Consider the following 27,935-nt stretch of genomic DNA (forward strand, 5'->3'; position numbering starts at 1 on the left):
TCTAAGTTTTCTATTTTAACTATTTTTCATGTTGTATAGAGTTGTATGCTATATGGTTTCAAAAAGTCAAGAAGGCAATGATCCTACAATAGCAGAGCGGTTGAAAGAGATCAAATACTCTATACTTGACCTTTTGGCAAGTTCAAGGCTATCATTAAAGTTAAGGCTTCGAATTATTCTTACAGGTTTCTGTTTCTAGTCGTGCAAGTGGATCCTTCTCCTATGGGAGAGCCCATATAGTAGATCTAGATATGTAATATAAGAAACATTTTCTCTCGCAAGAGGGATACCCCCCACCCCTTCCTCAAGCCATGCAGCACATTGAACCATCTTGATTCAGGCTACTGAGTTCACCATGATGTGGGATGCTGGATTTACCATGCTACAGGTGTATCCAGCCACTTAACCACAATGAGACTACTACTACTTCAAACTGTCAGTCCATATATCACATCAGACTTGAAAATGGTAAGCATGGTGGTCAACATTGATCAAATCTTCAAGAAAACCCCACGGTGTCAATGAATGCAACCCTGTACCCTACTACGTTGGATGTGTGAAGAGAATGTGAAGTTTTCTCAAGACGTGTATCATGGCCTAAACCTAGTAGTTTTATACATTTATACAAGACATGCGTGCGTGCGTGCTTGTGTGTGTGTGTGTGCGCGTGTGTGTGTGTGTGTGTGTGTGAGAGAGAGAGAGAGAGAGAGTATTAAATAATATTCAGGTGCAGGGGTTAGAACAACTTGTTCCCCCAGCTGGGAAACACAGTGCAAAAGCCACAGGGGCAAGTGAGGGCCCACCATGGACAAGCACCGAGAGATAATTGCTATACAATCTAAGAGAAAAGTGATCTACACCCTTATCATTAAAGAGTTTTAAGCAAAAACCTAAAAATATCATCAATATAACCCTACAATATGCCTCCCTCAACTAAATAGAATTTTTATCATGTGCTATTCCTACTATCAAGTTCAAGAATAGAATGTACAGCGACAAACTTACAAACTGGCCATGCTCTGCTATAGATATAGACATGCATAAAAACCTCAGCAAGGCGGAACAGAACTGAGAAAACAGGAGTACTTCCTTCCTTGACCCACATTGAAGCAAAAGGGGAGGACTCCTCAAAGACAGCTGAGCATGTAGGCTCCCATCTTACGGCATATTCCATCGCCTTGGCGAAACAAGGAGACGCAAACAACAGAGAACATAGTCCACCCCCGCACATAGATTATCCATACATCATCAGACATTGTTTTTTGTTGTGGATATGTAGGAATTTCTTAGTGACAAAAACTGCAGCTGAAAAACGTAGACGGTATTCGACCTGTGCGCCGGATGTAGTCTGCCTGATGGGCTGTTTTAGAAGCTTGCTCACACCGTTTGGCTTCTGCGGCGGCACGACGTTCTTCAGCCCTCCGCCTCGCAGCTGCTACCTTATTCATTAGCTTCTCATGTGCACGTGATCGTATTTTATCCACCTTTACCTGCATGGCAGGAAAAAAAATGCTTTCAAGGGAGACGAAAAGACAAGCCAAGACTACATCAATGATCAAACCATGGGAAAGCATGGTGAGAGTCGAGACAGTGCACCAAAAGGAGAGCGACAAGTAGCCATCCATGGCTTGTCATGCCAAAAGAAAGCAGACTAGTACGTGTAAGTGCAACAAGCTGATGTATGTGCGTCTATCAAGAACCATGACCAAACAATCACAAATTTACTAAGGCAGACCTTTGCTTGCAAACAATTGCATGAGAAAGCATTCAAATTACTCAATGTTGTAACAAGCACACCTAGCTTAAACCCTAGTCATGGTAACCTACATACCGCCACAGTTCTGTTATAGCCCTAAAGGTCTCAACATGGCTGGCTTTATCGGTGAAGTTGGACTTTTAGCCAGGATGGACATTATTTTTCCTTTTTTCCCAGGAAAAGATCCATCTAGTAGTTACCACAAAAACAGCTGTAATGGCTAAGTACAAACTCGTCTCCACATGGGGAGTGAGAGTCGAGATGCATAAAAAAGGCGGAGGGAGGATGCTCTTCTCCTCTGGCTGGCCGCTCTAGGAGGAGAAGACTATCTCATACAACAGGGGAGGGGAAAACAACCACACAGGTGGTCTTTAGTGAAAAGTAGGTTCACCACCACTGTCAGTGAGAAAGGGACCATGACACCAGATCCTCACGAAGACCTCCCGAAGCTTCTACATGCGGTCTGAGCCACCCTACAAATCTCTCGAGAGTCTTCTCCCACCCTCTGGCCACTCTCCATCGGTCTCCTACCCTTGCCCTGAGACTCTGGATCCAACACAAATGTTGCTGCCTACAAATGTGAGTGGTGACTATCCCACCGTGACTGGCATAGCTCCCTCAAGTCCTCAAACATGTCAGCATCTGGCTCAATCTCCCTAATGTGCTCCACCATCTTATCCAGTCCCTCATATACCTTGCAACAAGTCTCATCATGAGAATGATACAACAGCAAGCACATGATGAACCTATTCCTAGAAGCTCTCATCGAGTACAGTCTGAGAGCAACCTGTACCTCCACTGGAGTGGGACTGTGGCCAATGCACCCACTCATCACTCACCACAAGCTGCCTCAAGAGTCAATGCATTCTTGCATTCATCCAGCCCCTCCAACATCAAGAAGTTCTAGGCAAAGCGTGTGTCGGAGTACTTCTATAGATCCTTGCAGCCAATCTTGAAATAGACTGCAAGAATATAATGATGGCGTGTGATGAAGGTCACCACCTCTCTCCCCATCTCAATGATAGGCAAATAGCAAGGCAATTTCTGAATGTTCTCCAAGAGATTGTTAAGACAATGAGCAATGCATGGACTAAAACAAATGTGGTGATAGCGTGCCTCAATGATTGCTCATGTTGCCCTATTGGCATTTTTCCCATCTCCAATAAACTACGAAACATTTGAGGCCCCAACATACTCAATGGCCTCACTCCAAATATCAGCAAGTCTCTCTATGGTCTTCCCTCCCTTGGAGTTGTCAATGGAACTCACAAAGTATGACTTACCCCGTGAGTATGCAATGATGCCCTGAATTGAGCGAGACCTTGTGTCGCTCCAACCATCTCCAATGAGAGTGACCCCATGTTTCTGTCACCCCTCCCGGATAGTCTCCAATGCTAGCTCAATGGATGCCTTCTCATCCTGCAAAAGCTTGGTCCTCGAAGCCTCAAAGCTTGGTGGCTCATAAGTGGGACCAAACCTTGTAATCTCTTGAGCCATCTCCTTGTGATAAGGAGGCATTGAAATTTATGCCACAACTATAAAAGAAACGAGCAACAACCGCATCTACCTATGCCTTCCTGCCTGGATGCCATGTAGCTACAAGGCTCGCCTACCTACTTGATGGAACGGGAGCACGAGAAGGAACCGCAAAGGGCCCTACATGAGAAGCCCTGATAGGAGTGGAAGAGGGAGCTCCACCACCTCCTGAGCCCAATGAAGAAGAAACAACTCGTGCCATAGGTGCTAGTGGCCTCGCCGGTTTGGGTGCATCCAATGAAGCTGCAAATGCGGCGGTGAGCAGCCTTCTTCGCATTTGGAATGGGAGGGCAAAAGTTGATGTCGTGGCCTCTCCAACGAGATGAGCATGGACTCTATTTGTTCCTCCATTCTTCTCGTTGCCACATGTAACATGCGGAAGCTTGGTGGTAGAATCGGTAACTTCAATATGCTCAGAATTCACCAATCATTCACGATGAATATAACACACAACATAGAAGAATATGTCCAGAAAATAGAGAGAGAGAGAGAGAGAGAGAGAGAGAGAGAGAATGGTGTATTTTCTTTAGTAGAATGATGTAAATCTGAAAATAAAGACTGGTTTTTAACCTGCGCTTTTGACCTTGGCTGGAGAGCTTCAGCTTGGTTGTCCTGGCCCTTGGAACGCACCACCACTTGTGAATAGTGACATGATTCTACTGAAATCTATGCTGGGTATTTATACCCTTTTTATCTGCTGGTCGGCTGCCTCTACAGGGGTCGGCCTGTTTGCAAACCCCACGACCAGGTCACAATTGCAATAAAATGCCTTTTGTGCAACGTTTTCACACTGGAAGCCTGGCTGGCCATGATGCACATGGACTGGGCTGCCCCCACACCTGGCCGACTGGCTGGGCAGGGCCCTAGGGCCTGTCGGGCTGCCTGGTCAGGCCCCCTTTGTCACATGCACCCTACACTAGAGTGCTATGTGACACACTAGCTCTACATCAGTGCACCAGTCATCATTAGGAATTATCTTTTTTAGGAATATTTTGCCGTATGCTATGGCTCCATTGTGAGCCCTCAGTCCAGGGACAATCAAGCACAAGCTACGTAGGTCAGTCTCTGAGCCTTAGAGTGCAGTCAAGTGTCAGTCCTCTCAACCCACTTGGAGAATTATCACATAGTGCATGTAATGTCATGCCTTGGTATTAGGTTGCATTAGAGCATATAGGTAATCCTTGGGCCAGGCCATAATGGCATCATCCAAGCCATAGGTGGGCTTGGGCAGCCAGTCGGCTGCCCTACACAAGCCCATTGGCTGTCAGCCAGCACAACAGCCTCACCATGGGCTGTCGGCCAGCATAGGAGATGGCCCAGCATGAAGTGGGGCAGCATAGAGAAGTCGGTTTGCAGCATTGCAGTCAGACAGCAGTAAATCAGCATTATTTCATGCCCTTAATAGCATTAAATGCTATTTATGGTCCAACAGCATAAGACTATATAAATACAAGCGTTTCAGTCCCACAAAACCATTCAGGTATTCAGCATAAATCAGCAAGATCGGATCAGTTCCACGCATTGACAGGTCTCCACGAAGGGCATCTTCAGCATTCAGCTAGCATATGTGCATCCCTCACTTTTGGGGTTGCATAGTGGAGCGTGGTCATTGAAGTGCCATTCACAGCATAAATCAGCAAGATCGGATCAGTTCCAAGCATTGCCAAGTTTCCACGAAGGGCATCTTCAGCATTTAGCTAGCATATGTGCATCCCTCACTTTTGGGGTTGCATAGTGGAGCGTGGTCATTGAAGTGCCATTCAAAGGAGCTTGGACAGCATCTGGATCAGCCTGCGTTGGGTCTACATCGTCCTTGCGTTTGGCAGTCCTCAACCATCCTTCATAGTCATTGTAAGTTCTCCAAAGATTAATATAAGCAAATACTCCTGCTTGCAAACCGGGGGGGGGGGGGCGTTGGGTGGTTTCGCTTTCAGTGTGTAAATTGGGACCCAATACTGTGTCGACTCTTATCTTCTTTCTCTCTAAGTGGAATTGCACAAACTCACGGGTATAAAGAAGGCTTTGTTGCATGTTACGACAATCAACCTCTTGCATGCTACCAATGACGATCAACCTCTTGCATGCTACATTGGTATCAGAGCTGCAGGTTGTAACCTAACCTGGCTACCCTAAAGTGAGAGCATTCCGTGGATGGTAAAACTATGGTTGGGAAAAACCACCTAGGCCTCCACAATGTCAAGAGAGACATCATCACCAAGTTACAAGGAAGATATTGAAGAGTTCTATAGGGAAGACACATTGCCTACAGAAACGCTTCTGCCAAGCAATGAAGATTTCATGAGATTGCTCTTGGAGCAAAACAAGTTGCTAAGGTAGCAAATTGAAGCCAAAGAAGAAGCACAAGAAAAAAAAAGCTAAAGAAGAGGCTAAAAAAGCCAAAGAAACAGCTGAAAAAGCTAAAGAAGAAGCAGAAAAGCCCAAAGAGCTCTCAGAATTGGAAAATTTATTTCTTCTCATGAAGCAGCAACAACGGCACAAAGAACGGCTAGCCAAAGAAGCTCACCGTGAAGGTGAACGAAGGATCGAGGTGTCAGAATATGCAGCGGAAATGATATCCAAACTTGGGTAGACAAGAGCAAGTAGACTGCAGAAAATAATCAGCACAAGAAACACTGAGAGATGTGTGTAAACTCTTCTCTATACACAAGATCCCGAAGAAAACTGAATGAGAAAGTGGAGGAGGATGGGGGGGAATATATACAAGCCCATGAGGGCAGTCGGCCAGCCCTGGAAGAGGCCCATGACTCATGAAATGTCCACGACTGCTGAAAAACAGCAGTCGGCCAGCATCTGGTCCCCACATCTGCTCAGATCAGGTCGGCCAGCACACAGATAGCCCACGACTGCTCCAGATGCAGTCGGCCAGCCTCAGTGTGGTCCTGGCATCACCTGGCAGCCCTCCAGCCACTAGGAAAAAAATGGGAAAAATAGGGAAAAAATACGGGGAGTGTGGAAAAATGATATACGGGCGGGCACACCCACAACAGAGGCCCTGGTGTATACAAATAGACAGGAGATGACTTCTAACACCCCCTCTCAGCTCCTGGCTGTGTAACCAACCCCAGGGAGCTGGAGTGCCGCCTGAGCGTAGCCTGAGGTAGAGACTTCGTGAAGAGGTCCGCCACATTGTCCTCTGTCGAACAATAAAGTAGCAAGATGTCACCAGCCAAGATCTTCTCACGAACAAAGTGATACTGTATCTCTATATGCTTGGTCCGGGCATGGAAAACCGGGTTCCGAGCAATAGCTATACAACTCTGGTTATCACACTGGATGACTGTGGGCTCCCTCTGTGGAAACCCCATCTCGCCAAGCAGCCTCCGCAGCCATACAACCTCACAAGCAGCACCACAAGCAGCTCGATACTCTGCCTCTGTCGAAGAAAGGGCAATAGTCGGCTGCTTCTTGCTGCTCCAAGAAACCGCTCCTGAGCCGAGGGTAAAAGTGTATCCTGAAGTAGATCTCCTCGTGTCTGGATCTCCTCCCCAATCTGAGTCACTCCAACCTTGGAGCTTGACTCCATTCCCTCCTGTGTAAAAGAGTCCCAGATCCTTCGTACTCTGCAGATACCGCAAGATCCGCAATCCTGCGTCCCAATGAGTCTTCAATGGCGTTTGCATAAAAGAGCTCAACAGCCCCACGGAGAAGCTCAAGTCCAATCTGGTATTCAGCAACCAGATCAATGAACCAACCAGCTTCCGGTACTGCGAGGCATCAACTGGCTCACAAGGATCTGTAACGGTTAACTTTGTGTTCGGGTCCATCGGCGAAGTAATAGGCTTGCAGTTCTCCATCCCAAAGGCCTCAAGCAACTCATGAACATACCGCTGCTGAGAGACGAAAAACCCCCTCTGGGTCTGCCAGATCTCCAATCCCAAGAAGAAGTGGAGTAAGCCTAAGTCGGTCATCTCAAACTCCTTTGACAAGGCAGCCTTCGTCACTCCAATGTGCTCCACATGACCGCCGGTGAGAATGAGATCATCCACATAAAGGATGATGAGTGTGACCAAGCCGCGTTCCCGAAAGAGATACAGGTTCGGATCTGCAACCGATCTCTGGAATCCAGTCCGAATAAAGAAGGAATCAATCTTCTGATTCCAAGCCCGCGGAGCCTGCTTAAGACCATACAAGGCCTTACGTAACCTGTAAACCATCCCTTCCGATCCTGGAACAATGAAGCCTGGAGGCTGCTCAACGTACACCTCCTCCTGCAGGTCACCATTAAGGAACGCCGATTTTACATCCATCTGGTACACGGGCCACCTCTGAGAAGAAGCAAGGGCAAGAACGGTCCGAATCGTGGTCATCTGCGCTGTCGGTGCAAAGGTATCCTCGTAGTCGATGCCTGGCCGCTGAGCATAACCCTTAGCCACGAGCCTGGCTTTGTGTTTGTCCACCGACCCATCAGCCGCGTACTTGGTCTTAAAGACCCATTTGACACCAATGACTGACCGCTTCGACGGCCTCGGTACCAACTCCCAAGTGTTGTTCTTCTCGATGGCGTCAAGTTCCACCTGCATGGCTTCCCTCCAAGTATCCTGTGAGAGGGCTTCCTTTACGGAAGTGGGCTCTTTATCCCGCATGATACGAGACATAGGAGCATAGTTCACCTGAAGAAGCTCCGCCGTGTTGCTTTTATCTCGAACTCGATGTGATCTTCGAGGGCCGTCCTCTGTGGTCCACTCGGAGGGTACCTCCGTGACACCTGACTCCCGAAGGGTGTCCATCAACCACCTAGGTACTCGAACAGATCGTGGAGCCTCCTGTGGTCGCGGGGGCTCAACTCCAGCTGCGGGCTCAACCTCCTGTGATGACTGTGGTGGATCAACTGGAGTGATAGACTGGGAATCATCATCAGATTCTGGATCTCCAAGAAGTGGCGGCTCCTCGACAGTGGATGCTGGAACATGCTCGTCAAAGACCACATCCCGGCTGACAACAATCTCGTTCCTCTCTGGATCATACAACCTGTATCCCTTGGAAAGAGAGTTATACCCCACAAATACCAGCTTGCGGGACTTGGAGTCAAGCTTCCCCCTCTGCTTCTTCGGAATATGTACATACGCGTCACTCCCAAAGACACGGAAGTGCGAGACATCGGGTTTTCTGCCAAAATATGCCTCAAATGGAGTCATATGGGGTACAGAAGTCGTCGGAGAGCGGTTAATGGTATGGACAGCTGTCGCCACAGCCTCACCCCACAGTGGACGAGGAAGATCTCGATGCTCCAGCATGGTCCTCGCCATCTCCACCACTGTCCTGTTCTTACGTTCAACAACTCCATTCTCCGAAGGCGATCCGGTATTGGCCAATTCCCTCTTGATGCCATGATCTGCACAAAACCGAAAGAATACAGTCGAGGAGAATTCCCCTCCTTTGTCAGCCCTGAGAGTCTTGACCTGAAATCCAGACTCTTTCTCCACCATCACGTGCCAATCCTTGAACCGAGCAAAAGCCTGGTCCTTCTGTGAAAGAAAGTAGACCCACGTGAATCTGGTACAATCATCAACAAGCAGCATGAAGTAGAGAGATCCTCCCAAGGATGGTATCTGCTGTGGTCCACACAAGTCAGTGTGAATCAACTCCAAAGGTTTCGAAGCCCGCCTAGAAGCCTGCTTCGGAAAGGATTCCCTGTGCTGCTTACCACGTATGCAAGAACTGCAGCGTCCTTGCCTACTACCAACATCTGGCAAGCCAACCACCATCTGGTCCCGGAAGGCGCGCCGCAAAGCATCCACATTTAAGTGGCCAAAACGAAAGTGCCACAAGTCTCCGACCTGAGAGCCTGTCAGTGAGGAGAGTGCAGAGAGTTTGTAGATACCGTTCTCCACACCGCCTTCCCAAACAACTTTGCCTGTCTCACGGTCCCTTAGAGCAACTGAATGCTCCTCAAATTCCACCCGAAAGCCAGTCTTGCATACCTCATGCACTGACAAAAGATGAAAGCCCAGAGCAGGGACATAAAGAACACGGGAAGCATGCTTGCCCCCCTTGCCGTCAGGAATGATCTCCATCCGGCCCTCACTATGAATCGGAATAGTGGAATTATCACCAATAAAGATACGACCTGACTGCCGCTTCAGATCCAGGAAGAAGTCACGGGATGGAGTCATGTGCCTGGAAGCACCACTGTCGAGAATCCATTCCCGAGTATCCTTTGCGGTGAAGCCAACTGCCTCCTCGCTCGAAGACGATGAATCATCGGAGTCCACCATCTCCAAGTGCACAAATGCCGGAGTCTTCGCAGCTGAGGCTGAGGACTCAGCACTCTTCCCTGTCCGCTTAGGGCACTTCCTCCAGTAGTGGCCTTTCTCGCCACAATCATTGCAAGATCTTTCGGCCTTCAGCTTCTCTCGTTCTGGATCAGGCTTCTTCTCGGAAGACTTATCTGGTGAAGCCTTCCCTTTGCCCTTGTTGGTATTACGGCCTTTCGACCGTTGGCCAGTTAAGGCCTCCGAACCTCCGCCGTGAGGAGGGTTCGTAAAACGTTCCTCCTGGTCCAAGACCATTGGCACAAGCTCCTCCCAAGTAATGGTGCTGAGCCTGCCACTAGTGATCAACGAGGAATAGAAAGCGGAATACTGACCAGGCAAGTGAGAAAGTAACGTGATGGCCATATCTTCGGACGATATCTCTTTCCCAGCTTGAAGGACTTCCTGCTGAAGGGCCTGCAGCTTGTTAATGTGTTCCCGCATCGTCGAAGACTTTGCAGGGTTCATAACCCGCATCTGCACTTCCAAGGATATCCGCTTCATGGGTGATACCCTGTTGTACAAAGAAGCCAAGTGCTCCCATATGCCTCTCGCCAGCGTCATGTGCTTCACATGGTTGATCACCTGTGGTGTGCAATTGAGGAATATAAATGACCGGACCCTGGCGTTGACACGGTCCCACATTTGTGCCTGTGCCTCTCGGTCCTTCCTCGCGGATAAAACCTCCCCTTCCTCAGCTTCCGGCCTTGGCACCCCTTTGATAATAAAATCAGCAAGATCATATGACTCCAGAACTGACTCCATCATGACCTTCCAGATGCCATAATTGGACCCGTCCAACTGACGATCCACTGGGAACGTGGGGAGAGTCGGAATCTTCACGTGCTTCTCTGCCATCTCGAGTAAATCCGCCATCTCGGAGAGTAACCTGAAAGGGTGGGTGGGTGGGAAAAAATCTGAAAATCAGAGAATATGCAAGTGGCTGTCCAGCCCTTCTGCCCGCCTTCCTCTTGCACCTTCACTTCCCGTTCAGCCCGAAACAGTCCACCGATCAGCAACTTGTTGCTCCCCCTCTTGCTCAGAAAAACGCCCAAGATCTGCTAGAGCCTAGGGCTCTGATACCATGTCAGAATATGCAGCGGAAATGATATCCAAACTTGGGTAGACAAGAGCAAGTAGACTGCAGAAAATAATCAGCACAAGAAACACTGAGAGATGTGTGTAAACTCTTCTCTATACACAAGATCCCGAAGAAAACTGAATGAGAAAGTGGAGGAGGATGGGGGGGAATATATACAAGCCCATGAGGGCAGTCGGCCAGCCCTGGAAGAGGCCCACGACTCATGAAATGTCCACGACTGCTGAAAAACAGCAGTCGGCCAGCATCTGGTCCCCACATCTGCTCAGATCAGGTCGGCCAGCACACAGATAGCCCACGACTGCTCCAGATGCAGTCGGCCAGCCTCAGTGTGGTCCTGGCATCACCTGGCAGCCCTCCAGCCACTAGGAAAAAAATGGGAAAAATAGGGAAAAAATACGGGGAGTGTGGAAAAATGATATACGGGCGGGCACACCCACAACAGAGGCCCTGGTGTAAACAAAAAGACAGGAGATGACTTCTAACACGAGGAAGCTAACGCACGGAGGAAGAAGACTAAAAGCAGGCAGACCAAGCTACCCACGAAAGGCTTCATCGTGAGGCTATGCAACTCCAAAATCAGCAGTTGATAGACGCTATGCAGGCGAATATTTTGTCTATTCTCCCTACACTGGCGAAACAAGGCACAAGTACCTCCACCAGTCCAACCACCACCGTCATACGAGCTCAACCGAACTTTAGTAAGTATGATGGTAATTGTGATCATACTGTAGTTTTACAATTCATTCATCAATTTGTCGCATATTTTCCTTTGGCTAAGCTTTCAGATTCACAAGATCGAGTCCACTTGGTGGCACCTCACCTTTCAAGCGAAGCGGTCACTTAGTGGCAACATTGGTCGAGTCTATATGTAGACCCGTACAGAGGAGCTTCAAAGTATGTATGGGACATCGTTGTGTACCTAAAGAAAAGGTTTCTCCCTCCACACTACATGACCAACCTTGAGGATGAGTTTTACAAACTCTCCCAAAATGGGTCACCCGTGCTAACTTACTCTAATAAAATAATCACGTCAACACAACAGTTAGGCGTATCCGAGGAGGATAAATTGAAACAATTCATTAGAGGTCTGGATACAAACATTAGGTTTACTGTACATAATTTTGAGCCACGGTCTTATGACAGGACTCTCACTCTTGCTCAGAATCAGGAAATGATGTTGAATGGAGGTAAGCCCAAGCAACCCCACACTAGCTCCAAACCCCAACAACAATCATCCACAACCCAACAATCATCATCTCGGGGGGGAAGGGAAGGGGGCTTAGAATAGCAAAGACAATAAGAAAGAATCCCAAAGCACTTCAAGAGGTAAGAAGGATAAACCCTTTGCACCTAAGAAAACACCTGAGGAAAAGACCAAGGAGGGCATTAGTGGTGGATATCTCCAACCAGAAGAGCAAACCCGGTATAAGGGGGAGAATAGATGTTTCTTCTGCCACACCATGGGGCATAGTAAGAAAGATTGTACCAAGTGGCACGCTGCGCAAGCAGCCAAGGCCTCTGCCTCCACAGTAGCCACTACAACAGCTCCAGCTACACCTCCCGCATCAGCCACCAAAGTAGTCTGTTGGGGTAAAGGCATAATGCCCACCCTTATAGTGTGTACAAGCCCATAAGTTACAGTACATAGTACACTTAGTACTTTTAATGTACTAAGTGCACTATGTGTACTAGGGCAATATACATGTGTGATAGGGGAGTCACACACTCACACTTGATGAGTTGACTTATCCCCACAACTTATCCCCACAACTCTCTCTCTCTCTCTCTCTCCCTTGTTCTCTCTGTGTATGTCTCCCACATGAATTACTCTAACCCTAATTCTCCCATTCAACTGGGGTAAAGGCATAATGCCCACCCTTATAGTGTGTACAAGCCCATAAGTTATAGTACATAGTACACTTAGTACTTTTAATGTACTAAGTGCACTATGTGTACTAGTGCAATATACATGTGTGATAGGGGAGTCACACACTCACACTTGATGAGTTGACTTATCCCCACAACTCTCTCTCTCTCTCTCTCCCTTCTTCTCTCTGTGTGTATGTCTCCCACATGAAACCTAACCCTAATTAACTCTCCCATTCAACTAGTATCAGAGCCTTTGTTTAGGGTTTTTTGTTCTCGAATGCTGAATCACTGGCTCGTAGGGGTTTCTTCTTCTATCACCTCTCTGACGCAGGCAGGCAGCAGCTCGACTCTCCCATTCAATTGGTCGTGGCAAAAGGTAGCCAACAGCCAGTTGTAGGCTTGCAGCAAGGCAGTGAAGTGCAGGCAGGCTTGCTCGTGTGAACGTGGTGAGGCGTGTAGAAACGCTGGCCACCTAGGCGAGTGGCGCTCAGCAGCGAGCGAACACAAGCGAAGGCAAGCGGAGTAGTCAGGCGCCTACAGCAACCTAGGAGAAGAAGCGCAAGGACACAACAAGAGCAGCAAAGTGTGTAGCACCACTAGGCTACAGGCGAAGACGGCGCTGATTTGAGTCGGCGGCAGCTGGTAGGCAGGCGAGCGAAGAAGGTAGCGAACCACTGGGCGCCTGGCCACTAGGCAAAGGCAGCGCTGGCCCTTCGCTCCTCAGCTCCACAGCTCATCGCCAGAGCCAGCATCGTTTTTATGCGTGGGAGCCCTTCTTCTACAACTTCGGGGCAAGCGATGCTCTCCTTCAGAAAATCAGAGCATCTCATCTTCTTCTGAAAAATCTGCACTAATACAGCTACAGCAGCTTCATCACCCCCCTTCTGCACAGCATCAGATTTTCTGCAACAGCAAAAATCATCAACCCCTTTTCCTGCAACAAAAAGAAAAATCAGAAATTACAAGGTATTCTGCTTCAATTTTTTTTTGGGATTTGCAATTGAGCAAGTACAATCATCAATTGAGCAGGTACAGGTGCCGAATTGCTCAATTTTGAGCAAAATTGGGTGACATTGGTCACAATCAGGATCAATTTGCAGGAAATTGGATGTCGAAATTTGGGGCTTTTGATGTAATTGTGCAATTAAGCACTCATACATGCTGTATGATGTGAGAAATCGCACATTTGGGCAAAATTGCAGCAAATTGCAGTGCAAATCAAGGGGCTTTTGTGCCGATTGTATTGATTTGCAAAATTTGCAGCAAATTGCAGTGCAAATCAAGGGGCTTTTGGGCCGATTGGATTGATTTGCATGCAGGCAATCGCATTTGATGCTGTGGATAATGTGTTGATACCTTACAAGCACTCAATGTGCCTGTAAATCAAGGGGCTTTCATGTATTGGATGTATACGTGGCCAGAGGGAAGCACCGTGAAGATTTTGGATGCCTTCATGTGCGTCAATGTACCATGTATGATCAGCAATTGATCTTAAATCAAGGGGCTTTTCAAGATTTTATGCTTGTTGAGCTCGGCAAAGCAGCAGGCAAGACATTTATGCCTTGAATCCTCAGAAATCAGCTTGCAGTCAAGGGGCTTTTGCCCAATTTCTGTTCGGAACTGTTGTATGCAGTATTCGGGACTGTAAAAGTCTGATTTTCACTCATTTGGACAGCCAGGAGAGCATTTATTGCTACTGTACCCGCTGGTACAGATTTGGTACAGCTTTGTACAAGTTTTGCCATGGCTGCACATTGATTTGAGTGGGGAAAAGGTTCATTTACAGCTGCTGTACTTGCCGGTACAGGTTTGGTACATTATTGGTGAGCACTTAGTACTGCTGTACAGTACTTTGGAAGGGCAACAAAGCACATTTAAGGTGCTGTCCTAAATCTGCAGCAACCAGATTTTGGTGTTTTCATCACATACAGTGGGAGAAAAGTTGCATTTGTGCTTCCGCAGTGGGAGATAAAGCTTGGGAGAACAACTGTGAGCACTTTGTGTGCTTTTGGTGCAGTGTTTGCACATTTTCAAGGAGTCAGGCATTGACAGGTTGCATATTGCTATGGCAACCACAGGTGAGAGCTCTTCATTGCTTCACATCAAGAAGCTTGAAGGCTCACATAACTATGATATTTGGCAAACCCAGTGCTACAATGTGTTGCTCCAGAAGAAGCAGCACAAGCCTATCAAAGAAAGGGGTGTAATGCCCGCTTCTCTTACTGCTGAAGAGTGGGAAGATATGGATGAGCTGGCAAGATCTACTATCATGTTGTCTGTGTCAGACTCATTACTTTTCAGCATTCATGAAGAGAAGACAGCTTGGGGAATGTGGCAGAGATTGTAGGACTTGTATGCCCAACAAAGTGCCTCAAGCAAAGTGTATTGGTTGAAGAAACTCATAGGTCTTCAGATGAAGGAAGGGGCGTCTATGACAGCCCATCTAAATGAGTTTAATGCTATTATCAGCCAGGTCATTAATCAAAAGTTGGCAATGGACGATGAGTTCAAAGCCACTTTTCTGTTATGCACTTTGCCAGAGAGTTGGGACACATTCAGGACAGCCACTAGCAATTCGCATGCTATGCTGTCATATGCAGATGTTGAGGGTGCTCTTCTTCAAGAAGAGATGAACAGGAAAAACAACTCTGTTGGAAAGTCCAATGCAATGAATGCACGTGGGAGATCCCAGCAAAGGGGTAAAAGCCAAGAACGGGGAAGGAGCAAGTCTCGCTCCAAAAAGGACTTGGAATGCCATTATTGTGGCAAGAAGAGACACATTAAAAAGCAATGCTACAATGGAAAAATGATCAAAAGGAAAAGGGAAAAGGCAAAGACAAAGAGAAAGATGAAGCCAAAGATGTAAAGCCAAAGGGCAAAAGTGGAGTCAAGATTAAAGAAATCAATGTGTCACAAGGATGAGGTCCTATTTACGTCTTCACTTGATGCCCATTCACTTCTTACAGGTGGTCATGGTATGCACTCATGGATCATTGATTCAGGTGCCTCCTTTCATGTCACAAGTTGCAGAGACTTGTTTGTCAGGTATACTGCTGGCAATGAAGGAGTGGTTTATTTGGGTGATAACCATGCATGCAAGATTCTTGGCAGAGGTGATGTGAGGCTTGTGTTTTCAGATGGCTCACAGCTTATGCTCCATGATGTCAGGCATGTGCCTGAGATCAAGAAGAATCTGCTTTCTACTGGACAGCTTGATGATGCTGATTATGTTACCACATTTGGTCATGGAAAGTGGAAGATTTATAAGGGTTCACTGGTTGTTGCCAGAGGCTCTAAGGTGGACACTCTTTACTTCATGCATGCAGGTGTTTGTCACCATGCTAATGTAAATGCAACCGAGCTGCCGGAAATTTCTATGTGGCATAGCCGGTTGGGACACATGAGTGTCAAGGGAATGGAGCAATTGTCTCGTTTGGGTTACTTGCCTTCTCTAAAGTTTTCAAGTTTTTAGTTTTGTGAGCATTGTATATATGGCACGCAACTGCAGTGCCCCCACAAGAAAGCTCTTGGACAGAAAGATGCTCAGTTAGAGCTTGTGCATACAGATGTATGTGAGATGCCTCAGCTTTCTTTGGGAGGGGCAAAATACTTTGTGTCTTTTATTGATGATGCCACACGCAAGGTGTGGGTTTATCCTCTTCGTTTGAAGAGTGATACATTCTAAGTGTTTCAGAAGTTTGTTGCTCTTGTTGAGAATCAAACTGGCAAAACACTGAAGGCTTTGCGTTCCGACAATGGTGGAGAGTATATGTCCAAACAGTTTCAGGACTTTTGTGATGCTAAAGGCATCAAGAGGGAGCTCTCTACTCCTTATGATCCTCCACAAAACGGGACAGCAGAGAGGATGAACGGGACCATTCAGGAGAAGGTCCGTTCTATGTTGTCACATGCTGCGTTACCTCATGGTTTTTGGGCTAAAGCTGTTATGACAGCCGTTCACCTTATAAACAGGTCACCTAACACGAGGCTTGGTGGGAAAGTGCCAGAGGAAGTATGGACAGGGAAGCCTCCGTCATACAAGCACTTGAGAGTGTTTGGTTGCGTTGCGTACGTGCACATACGCAGGGAAATGCGCACCAAACTTGATCCTAAGTCTCACAAATGCATATTCCTAGGATATGGTGACAGAGGTGAAATGGGGTATAGACTTTGGGATCCCGTGAATAGAAAGATTATACGCAGCAATGATGTCATTTTTGATGAAACATGCATGTATAAGGAGCCTGCAAGGCAACAGGAGCCTAGCAGAGTCATCTTTGATGATGATGGACATCATGGACAACAACCAAGGGCTGTAAATCAGCCATTACAGCAGGAAAACCAGCCCTTAAATGGTGCTGAAAATGGTCCAAATGGACAGCCAAAGATGGCAGAAGATATCCCTATGGATATACCACAGTTAGAAGAAATACCGGGCATGATATTTCAGCCTTATGGCATGGAACAGGAGCCACCAATGGGTGATATGCAGGCTGGAAAGCAACCTGCAAATGATGGTCATTGGGTACGGAGGTCCACTAGACCCTCCAGAGCCCCTGACAGGTTTGTTCCAGGGGTTGACTACTTGATGCTTACTGACTGTGGGGAGCCCTCATGTTATAAGGAGGCTTTACAGAGGGCAGACAAGGCTCTTTGGGAGCGTGCCATGAAGTCAGAGATGGATTCTCTGCACAAAAATGGAACATGGAAGTTGGTGCATTTGCCTGCAAGCAAGAAGGTTTTGCCATGCAAGTGGGTTTACAGGCTCAAAGTTGCACCTGATGCAAAGCCAAGATACAAAGCCAGGTTACTGGCTAAGGGCTTTAAGCAGGCATATGGTGTGGACTTTGAGGAGATCTTCTCTCCAGTGGTCAAAATGACCACACTTAGAGCTGTGTTAGCTTTGGTTGCACATGATGATCTGGACTTGATTCAGATGGATGTGAAGACTGCTTTTCTTCACGGTGATCTCCATGAGGAGATATATATGCAGCAGCCAGAGGGTTATGCAGTGAGTGGAAAGGAGAAGCTTGTATGCAAGCTGAAAAAGAGTCTTTATGGGCTCAAACAGGCACCAAGGGAATGGTATCATAAATTTGATACATTCATGAAATCCCAAAAATTCAGGAGAAGTGACATAGATCACTGCTTGTACACCAAGAAAGCTTTGGATGGCAGTCTATTGATCCTCATCTTGTATGTTGATGATATGTTGATTGCCGGGAAATCTCGTAAGGAGATGGATACCTTGAAGCAGAGGCTGCATCAAACCTTTGATATGAAGGATTTGGGTGATGCAAATCACATTTTGGGTATGCGGATACTTCGGGACAGAAATCAGCATGTGTTGTATTTGTCTCAGAAGGAATACATTGGCAAAGTCTTGCAGAGGTTCAATATGGACGGGGGGAAGAAGACTAGTACTCCTTTGCCTCCATATGTGAAACTCAGTGCTATGGACAGCCCACAGTCGGATAGAGACAGGGCTGATATGGCCAAGGTTCCGTATGCTTCAGCTTGTGGTAGTCTCATGTATGCCATGGTTGCTACTAGGCCGGACATTGCATTTGCAGTGGGAGTGGTTTCTAGATACATGGCCAACCCTGGCAAGAAGCATTGGGAAGCAGTGAAAGGTTTCATGAGATACCTGAAGGGCACACAGGATATGTGCATTTGTTTTGGCAAACAGGATGCATTAGTGCATGGTTACACGGATTCGGATTATGCCGGTCATCCAGATAACCGGAAGTCTACTACCGGTTATGTGTTTACATTCACAGGAGGTGCTGTGTCATGGATATCCAGGATGCAGAAGTGCACAGCCTTATCTACTACAGAGGCCGAGTATATTGCAGCCACAGAGGCTTGCAAGGAGGCATTATGGCTATCTCGCTTAGTGGTTGATTTGGGTTATACAGGAAATATTCCATTGTTGCATTGTGACAGTCAGAGTGCCATCCAGTTGGCAAAGAACCCTGTTTTTCATGCAAAGACGAAGCATGTGGATGTGAAGTATCACTTCATCAGAGAGGTGATAGAGAACAAGCAAATTCAGCTTGTTAAGATTCACACGGATGACAACCCGGCTGATCTGTTGACAAAGAGTTTGCCTCCGGAGCGGTTTGCTCATTGCAGACACTTGATGGGCATTGGATGAGGCCAGTTTCAGCCTTGATATAGCCTTGTATATTATCATGTACATGCTGATTTTTCTTTTCCTTCATTTAAGGGCACTTTGCCTTTAAGTGGGAGGTTGTTGGGGTAAAGGCATAATGCCCACCCTTATAGTGTGTACAAGCCCATAAGTTATAGTACATAGTACACTTAGTACTTTTAATGTACTAAGTGCACTATGTGTACTAGTGCAATATACATGTGTGATAGGGGAGTCACACACTCACACTTGATGAGTTGACTTATCCCCACAACTCTCTCTCTCTCTCTCTCCCTTCTTCTCTCTGTGTGTATGTCTCCCACATGAAACCTAACCCTAATTAACTCTCCCATTCATAGTCCAACTCTTGCCCACCTTAAACGCTGTACCCACGGTGGTATTTGACGATAAGCAGAAGGGCGAGGTTGAGGAGCAAAAGAAAGCCCTCATTCGTGCTTAGAGCACGGTAAAGGGACAACAGTTCATTGTTCTCTTTGATATGGGCAACAACTTTAAGGATGCCATTTCTCCTCAGTTGGCTAAAAAGATGACTTGTACTCTTGTACCCATCATCTAGACATAGACGGGTTCACACGCGGTCTTCGCGCACACATCTCTCATAAGACTCAACAAATCTCATTCATGGTTCAAAAGGCCACATTTCAACGACACCTCATTGTCTCACCCCTTTTGGGGTGTGATATGATTCTCGGCATTTAGTGGTTTAGGGAGTATGCACCCATTCCTGATTGGAGGCAAGACACTTTCATGATTGTTAATGGTGTTCCTGAGACTGTCCTAATTCACACGGATAGGAGCATTCCAGGTATTCCCCTAATTTCACACATCCAGGACCAACGAGCTATCAGAAAAGAAGCTGAGTGTGCATTGATTTATGTCCGTAGTTAGCATTTTGTTGTTCAGTCAGCAACCCCATTAACGCTAAAGTTGGATGGTCTCCTAGCACAGTTTCAGGACATCATTCTAAAGGATGATCTTCCCCTGCAGCTCCCACCCACCAGTCGTACTGAAGATCATCGCATTGAGTTGGTCCCCGAGATAGAACCACCCAGTAAGTTTCCCTATCACCTTTCTAAGACACTGGAGAGCGAACTAGACCATCAGCTTTCCTAACTACTCTGCTATGGATTTATCCGGCTGTCATCCTCGCCCTTTGCTGCACCTATCTTATTTGTGCAGAAGAAAGACAAGTCCACACAATTATGCGTCGACTACAAGGCTCTTAACAAGCTCACAGTGAAGAATAGGTTCCCAATGCCCAGGATTGAGTATATCCTTGACGGACTCAACAGTGAAAAGTTCTTTTCCAAGATAGATCTCAAAAGTGTCTATCATCAGGTTCGAATCTTTACGGTTGACATTTCAAAAACAGCCTTCAGGATTGAACGTGGCCATTGCAAGTTTGTGGTGATGCCATTCGGTCAATGCACCTGCGACGTTTAACAAGATGATGTCTCGGGTATTTGTAGAGCTCATAGGAAAGTGCGTGTTCATCTTTTTAGATGATATCCTCATCGGTCTCACCAATGCACCTGCGACGTTTAACAAGATGATGTCTCGGGTATTTGTAGAGCTCATAGGAAAGTGCATGTTCATCTTTTTAGATGATATACTCATTTTTTATGCCACTGCAGAGCAGCATGTGCAGGATGTCGAAAAGGTCTTGCAACTTTTGCGAGACAATGCGCTCTACATCAGTGTGAAAAAGAGTGAATTTGGGGTAGAAGAAATCCATTATCTGGGATATGTCATCAGTTCAAACGAGATTAACCTAGACCCTGAAAAGTTAAGGGCAATTCTCGAATGGGATGTTCCCAAGAATGCGCAAGAGATCCGCTCTTTTGTGGGTCTCTGCAAAGCATACAATACCCATATGGACAAATTTTCCGACCTTGCAGCTCCTCTCACCGATCAGCTCAAGGCCGTGAAAACACGTCGTCAAAAAGTGTCCGTCACGAGCAAAGCACTCGAGGCATTTCATGCAATGAAAAAAGTGGCCTCTGAGTCTCCGGTTCTCAGATTGGCTTCATGGGATGATCCTTTCGAGGTAATCACCGATGCCAGCAATTTAGCCATAGGCGCTGTCCTCCAGCGGGAAGGGCGCCCAGTGGCTTATTACATCTAGAAATTAAATGATGCAAAAAAGCATTATTCTGTGTATGACGACAAGGAGTTATTGGGGGTGATGATAGTACTCAAGCATTGGAAACACTTCCTTTATGGGAGAGAGTTTACTGTGAAGACAAATCACCAAACATTGAAATGGTTACAGACCATGCCTAGTGCCCAATGGAGTGACGATACGCCAGATGGAGTCAGATCTTTCAACAATTTGGAGGTATGATTGAATACATCCCTGGCTCAAATAACCCCATTGCCGATGCTTTCAGTCGAAAAGGCACAATTCAAAATTCGCAAGATTCCACTATGCTTGAAATACAGGGAAAAGATCTCGACACTATGAAGGCACAATACGAGGATTCTTTGGAATTCGGGACGCAATTTAGACTACCCCTGCAGTCATAACCGGGTCACTACACCATCCATGATGGCTGGTTATTTTACAAGAACTAGCTGTGCATTCTCAGGGAAAAGCGACAAGCACTTCTCCATGATGCTCATGATTCTCTCGTTGGAGGGCATCGTGGTATCAACAATACACTGGAAAAACTTGAGCGATCATTCTATTGGCCAAAGATGAAACGGGATGTCTATCAGTATGCCCAAGCATGTCAAATAAAGTGAAAGTACCCCATATGAAACAGGCAGGGTTACTTCAACCTTTGCCAGTTCCAGAGGGTCCTTTCCAAGATATCAGTATGGACTTTGTTTGACCTCTTTCTGTTGCATTTGGATCTCAGAACACAGTGTGCATGACCATTGTGGACCGGTTCAGTAAATTTTGCATGTTAATCCCATGCAAGAAATTGGCCACAAGGTAAGACATCGCTCGCCTGTTCATCCGCCATTGGTACCCCATTGAAGGTTTGCCGAGGACAATAACATCAGACAGGGATCCCAAGTTTACTTCAAATTTTTGGAGAGCATTGTTCGATAACTTGGGGACCAAGTTGCATCTGTCTAGTGCATTCCATCCACGAACAGACGGCCAGATAGAGATATACAATTAGCTAGCTTTTGATGTTCTCAAATCGTATTGCCATGACCGGCAGTCAAAATGGGAGCATGATCTTCCTTTGGTTCAGGCCATCCTCAACGACACTCATTCATCTAGCATTGGCCGACCTCCATACGAGGCAACATTTGGTCGCTGTTTCTCGTCACTTCTGACAAGAATGGTATCCCCTTCCTTCGAGGCCAACAAGACCACAAACATTTTCAGAGATAATTGAGTCTGTCAGAGAGCGCCTTGCCAAAGCACAGGAAGCATACACTAGGCAAGCCAACAAATCAAGAAGAGATGTCAACTTTAAATAAGGGGACTGGGTATATCTCTGGAATATGAAGCAAAGTTTGAAACAAGTGGACAAACATTGTCCAAAATTATCCTTTCATAGCTTCGGACCCTTTCCTATCATTAAGAAGATCAATGATGTCTCTATGAAGCTTAAGCTTTCTAATAGTTGGACTATGCATAATGTTTTCCATGTTTCTTGGTTGAAGCCCTATATTGGTCCAGCTTTACCTTTTTTAGGAATATTTTGTCGTATGCCATGGCCCCATTGTGAGCCCTCAGTCCAAGGACAGTCAGGTACGAGCCACGTAGGTCAGTCTCTGAGCCTTAGAGGTGAGTCAAGTGTTAGTCCTCTTAACCCACTTGGAGAATTATCAGATTGTCATGTGCAAGACATGCACAAGCATATCTCAAAGCTAGTCCTGAAGAGGCAACAAGATAACTAGAACCAGAATTTAGGAGCATGTATTTCTGTTTTGGCAGGAGATTATTCTGATGGAGGAGGTAGTGTTGCTGCCGGCCAGCATAAGAAAGACCCAAGGAAACCTATCGGTTGCATATCACATGGATTTAGGACCTAGACCTGGCCGACCAGCAATCGGCCAGTCCATCAGTGAATTTCCAGCCTATATAAGGCATAGTTGCTCAACGATTTAGACCATTCAGTCCTGGTTTGGGGCTGAGTCATAGAACTAGGTTTTGTTTAGGTATTTTACTACCTTTTTCAAGGCAGCCTATGGCTGTGGGATTTGTACCTCCTTTTTGTACTATATGATATACTGAATTCTCAGCTATCTCTCTCTCTCTTCTGCTTGCGTTCCTGCATCAGCATGTCCCAGATGGTGTTTAGGGCTAAAAGAAGACTCCCAAAGCTTCCGCATGTAACATTGGTATCAGAGCATCAGGCTCAGCAAGGCTAAACACTGATTCACTCCCAAATGAGGGTACGCAAGTCCAAGGTACAAGAAAGTGCACAAGTACGAGGCCCAAGGCAAGGAACACAAGACAAGGAAGAACTCCTAGGAGGTTTGTTGGTGATGTTCCACAAAGCCCAAGGGAATGGCAGTCCTGTGAGTCGGGTGCCACTTGGGGCACACAGGAAAGGCTTTGAGGCAACAATTCCAGGGGCGGTTGATCCTCCAAGGGGTGGAGTGAGAGTGCCAGACTCATTTCTAAGGAAAGAAGACCAAAGACAGTGTTCAAGGACAGGCAGGAATGGAATGGGGACTGGATGGAACAAATGCATAGATCTTCATTAGAGTTAGAGTGGATTTGGAGACCGGGCTGGGTTTTCAATGAAAAGGTTGCCAGAGAAGGAAGGGTGATAGAGGGGACTCCGGGAATAGAATGGGATGATGACACTCATCCAAGAAACAGATTGGAATCCCGTCATCAAGTTTAGCACAGGGGGATGTCATGTGCAAGACATGCACACGCATACCTCAAAGCTAGTTCGGAAGAGGCAACAAGATAAAGACTGACTAGAACCAAAATTTAGGAGCATGTATTTCTATTTTGGCAAGAGATTATTCTGATGGAGAAGGTGGTGACAGTCATCCAAGAAACATATTGGAATCCCGTCATCAAGTTTAGCACAGGGGGATGTCATGTGCAAGACATGCACACGCATACCTCAAAGCTAGTCCTGAAGAGGCAACAAGATAAAGACTGACTAGAACCAGAATTTATGAGCATGTATTTCTGTTTTGGCAAGAGATTATTCTAATGGAGGAGGTAGTGTTGCTGTCGGCCAGCATAAGAAAGACCTAAGGAAACCTGTCAGTTGCATATCACATGGATTTTGGACCTGGACCTGGCCGACCAGCAGTCGGCCAGTCCATCAGTGAATTTCCAGCCTATATAAGGCATAGTTGCTCAACGATTTAGACCATTCAGTCCTGGTTTGGGGCTGAGTCATAGAACTAGGTTTTGTTTAGGAATTTTACTACCTTTTTCAAGGCAGCCTATGGCTGTGGGATTTGTACCTCCTTTTTGTACTATATGATATACTGAATTCTCAGCTCTCTCTCTCTCTCTTCTGCTTGCATTTTTTCATCAGCATGTCCCAGATGGTGTTCACGGCTGAAACAAGACTCCCAGAGCTTCCGCATGTAACACAGATAGTGCATGTAGTGTCAACCTTAGTATTAGGTTGCATTAGAGCATATAGGTAAGCCTTGGGCGAGGCCATGGCATGGCCAGCCCATAAAGGGCATCATCCAAGCCATAGGTGGGCTTGGGCAGCCAGTCGGCTGCCCTATACAAGCCCATTGACTGTCGGCCAGCACAACAGCCTCACCATGGGCTGTTGGCCAGCATAGGAGATGGCCCAGCATGAAGTCGGGCGGCATAGAGAAGTGGGTTTGCAGCATTGCAGTCGGACAGCAGTAAATCAGCATTATTTCATGCACGTAATAGCATTAAATGCTATTTATGGTCCATTTGCTACTGGCTGACCGGCAGCATAAGACCATATAAATACAAGCGTTTCAGTCCCACAAAATCATTCAGGTATTCAGCATAAATTGGTGGTCGTGGCCCTTTTTGGGGAGGGTACATTATTTTTGGAGAACTCTTTGTTTTGGAGTAGTACATACAGGGATGTGCTTTTTCGCTCTTGGAAAAAGATGGCGTGCTGGATTGCAGGAGTGAGCAGGGCGCACAAGGCGGAATACATTTCCCTCTATCTCTCCTTTGGAAGGGGACTGGCGGGCTGCAGGAAAGCGCGAGGCTGGATTACTCTCACTCTCTCTCTCTCTCGCTCTCGCTCTCGTGGGAAGACTGACGGGCTGTGCTACATCACACAGCACACACACAGGCTTTTCCCTCTTTGCAACAGGCTGGTGTACTAGTCGGGCAGCACACACGGTCTCTTTCTCTTTCGATTTAGGAAGGTTAGCAGGCTGGACTACTGAGGCACAGAACTGCAGGACAGCGCTGGGCCTTTCTCACGCCTCCTCTTTCTCTCGTGGAAGGTGGCAGATTGCAGGAGGAGCAGAGACATGTTGCTGGACAGAGACAGCCGGCCATTGTTTACTCTCTCTTTCTTTTTGCAGGCTTGTGGGCGGTGTCAGACGCACACAGGTTAAAGCTCTTCTTTCTTCGGCTCATGGGCTGTTCAGGAGTGCTACTCTTGGTCCCTTGAGAGAGGAGGGATTTGCAGCCTAAGAGGGCAGAAACAGGAGCAAATCTGACATGTTTTTGGAAGTTTACAGGCTGGTATGGCTGGTTTTTGGTTATGTGCATGGGCCAATTAGATGCGTAAAGGCCTCATGGATGTACTATCTTGGCTGATTAGAGGTGAATAACAGTGTGGTGTTTTTTGGGCATTACTTACCCACCTGTTTCGATCTTTGCTGCATAATCCGAAGATAAACCCAATATCCTTCCGAGAACTTCACATCCCCTCGGTCTTTGTTGACCTGTCGAGTGCAGGCCTCTTGCGATTTAGCCAGCCTATCTTTAAATGATTCCAAAATCTCCCGGCAAGACTCTGTCATTCTATTTGCTTCAGGTATCTTCTTCCCATAAGAAGCTTTCACTTTCTGACAAACGTCACACTATTGCACATGAGTAAACACATCTCGCCTCATTCTTGGCCAATAATATTGCCTTTCTAGCTTCTCCAAAGTCGAAGTCATGCCCCGGTGACTACCAGTGATGGCGTCATGGGCGTCATGGAGAAGAGCTGCCCTGAACGACTTCATGACACAAAGTCGGTCTTTGTAGAAAAGCCAACCATCTCGTATCAATGCCTGGTCCCACTGTGTACCGAATTCCACGAAATTTGCGTACATGTGCTTAATGACATCTAGTCTCGTACCAACAAGGTCGAGTCTAGTGGTCTAAATCAATGTCACTATTCCCTTCTTGCTCAAAGCATCGGCTACTGGGTTGGCCTTTCCTCCAAGGTACTTGACCATACCACCAACTTGCTAGAAGATCTAGCTCCAGCGGTGCTAACGGTCACTCCATTGTGCACTTGGCATTGTCTGAATCCAGCGTAATGCCTGATGGTCAATGCGAACCTCAAATTCACGGCCATAAAGGAAATGCTTCCAATGTTTCAAGGCTTGAATAACTGCTAAGAGTTTCCGATCGTAGATCGAGTAATTCTTTTGTGCGGGAAGTAACTTACAAGACATGTAAGCTACTGGATAACCATTTTATTATAGCACAGCCCCAATTGCAATGTTACTCGCATCAGTGATTACTTGGAACGGCTCATTCCACAAGACAAGCGCTAGACAAGGCGCTTCTGACAAAGCCACCTTGAGGTTTTTGAATGCCTCCAACACTTGTGGAGTCATTCGGATCCGCTGCCTTCTAGTCTTGACACCCTTTAGCAAATCTGTGAGATCCGTCGAGAGGTCAAAAAATCTGTCTATGTGGGTGAAGTATGCCTGGCATATACCCACAAAGGATCTAATGTCATATGCGGTCTATGGTACTTCCCAATTGACAATCTCGGCCACCTTGGCAGGATTAAGTCGAATGCTCTCGGCACTGATTATGTATCCAAGGTAGTGAACTTAAACAAATAAAATTCCAACTTCTTCTCATTGACGTAGAGTTCGTTGCTTTCCAACAACTTCAAAACTTTCTCCACATCAATGTCATGCTGCTCAACCGTAGCTGAAAATACCAGTATGTCATCCAAAAATATGAACACACACTGTCCAATCAAGTCCTTGAAAACATGCATCATCATGCGGTTGAATGTGGCTGGGACATTCGTCAAGCCGAAAGGCATGACCACAAATTCATAGTGAGCCCGTTCCGTACAGAAGGCTGCCTTGGGGATGTCACCCTCAACAATCCTCACCTTGAAGTACCCACTCTTCAAGTCCAGTTTCGAGAACACCTTGGCCCCATAGTTGTTTCCGCACGGTGTACGACAGCATATCGTACAGAATGCCGTACGGACTTTTTCAGAAAAAAAATTCTCAGAAAAAACTTTTTTTTTTGGGTAAGTAATGGTCTTGTTTTTACTTGTCTATGGCTGTTTAAGCTTCCTTTGTACTATGATGCTTCCCTCCTTCTTAAAATACTCCATATCTCAAATTGGGAATATCTAAGTTTATAAGTTTTTTTTTTAAATATCATATTTTATCGTACGATAAGAAAAAATATTATATCATACAGTATTTTCCCGTACGGTATCGTACTTGACAACTATACTTGGCCCCATTCAGCCTCTCGAGAATATAATCTATTCGAGACAATGACTATGTGGCCACCTATGTAGCCAAAGGTCTTGAGCAATTTGTTACGCTCATACTCCTAATCTTGGGCGCCCTTTTGCTTATCTTTGGGCTCCCGGCTAACGCTTGCACCAACCGAAGCACTGGGATCTGAAGAACTAGGGACAGCTGCCGCTGGGGTCTGTGTGGGAATTGGGCTCACCACGGAAGCCGTGGAGGCTGGGGTGGGTGTCTATGGAGTGGTTGTCTTCTTCATGGTTTGTTTTTCTATTTGAACTTTATAAAAAAAACTCCCATGTATTTGAATCATGAGTTGAAAATATATGACGTTTGATAATGAGTTGAAACCAATGCACAACAATATTCCTTTCACAGGTTTGCATTCAACCATCTTGAATGCCTACGGAACCTCTCTACAATATCGATGTTGTGAAATAAAAATGAGTCTAGATTCTACCAGATCTCCATCGCAACAAGAAAATAATAAAGAAGTCCAAGATTTGTCATCACGAACTCCCATTTTAGACTCTCCTTCATGGCATGGATCTTCTCCTTGTGATTTTATCAATAATGTTAAGCTCATCTACATGTAGAATAATCAAAGCA

The 27,935-nt window shown here is 46.4% G+C and overlaps 1 protein-coding gene across 3 annotated transcripts in view; it reads right to left on the minus strand.

Moving 5' to 3' along the window:
• Positions 1–943: 943 nt before the first annotated feature.
• The window catches only part of LOC147623170 (uncharacterized), a 41,748-nt gene continuing 14,756 nt past the window's right edge, over positions 944–27,935 (minus strand). For all 3 annotated transcript variants that reach the window (XM_086821255.1, XM_086821254.1, XM_086821256.1), the window contains one exon: positions 944–1,490. In XM_086821255.1, coding sequence (XP_086677381.1) covers positions 1,287–1,490 — 204 coding nt within the window. In that variant the 3' untranslated portion in view covers positions 944–1,286. The remainder of the gene's footprint in view (positions 1,491–27,935) is intronic.

This window comes from Cibotium barometz, chromosome 27 (assembly GCF_041138505.1).
Source record: "Cibotium barometz isolate CiBa-2024 chromosome 27, ASM4113850v1, whole genome shotgun sequence".
NCBI lineage: Eukaryota > Viridiplantae > Streptophyta > Polypodiopsida > Cyatheales > Cibotiaceae > Cibotium > Cibotium barometz.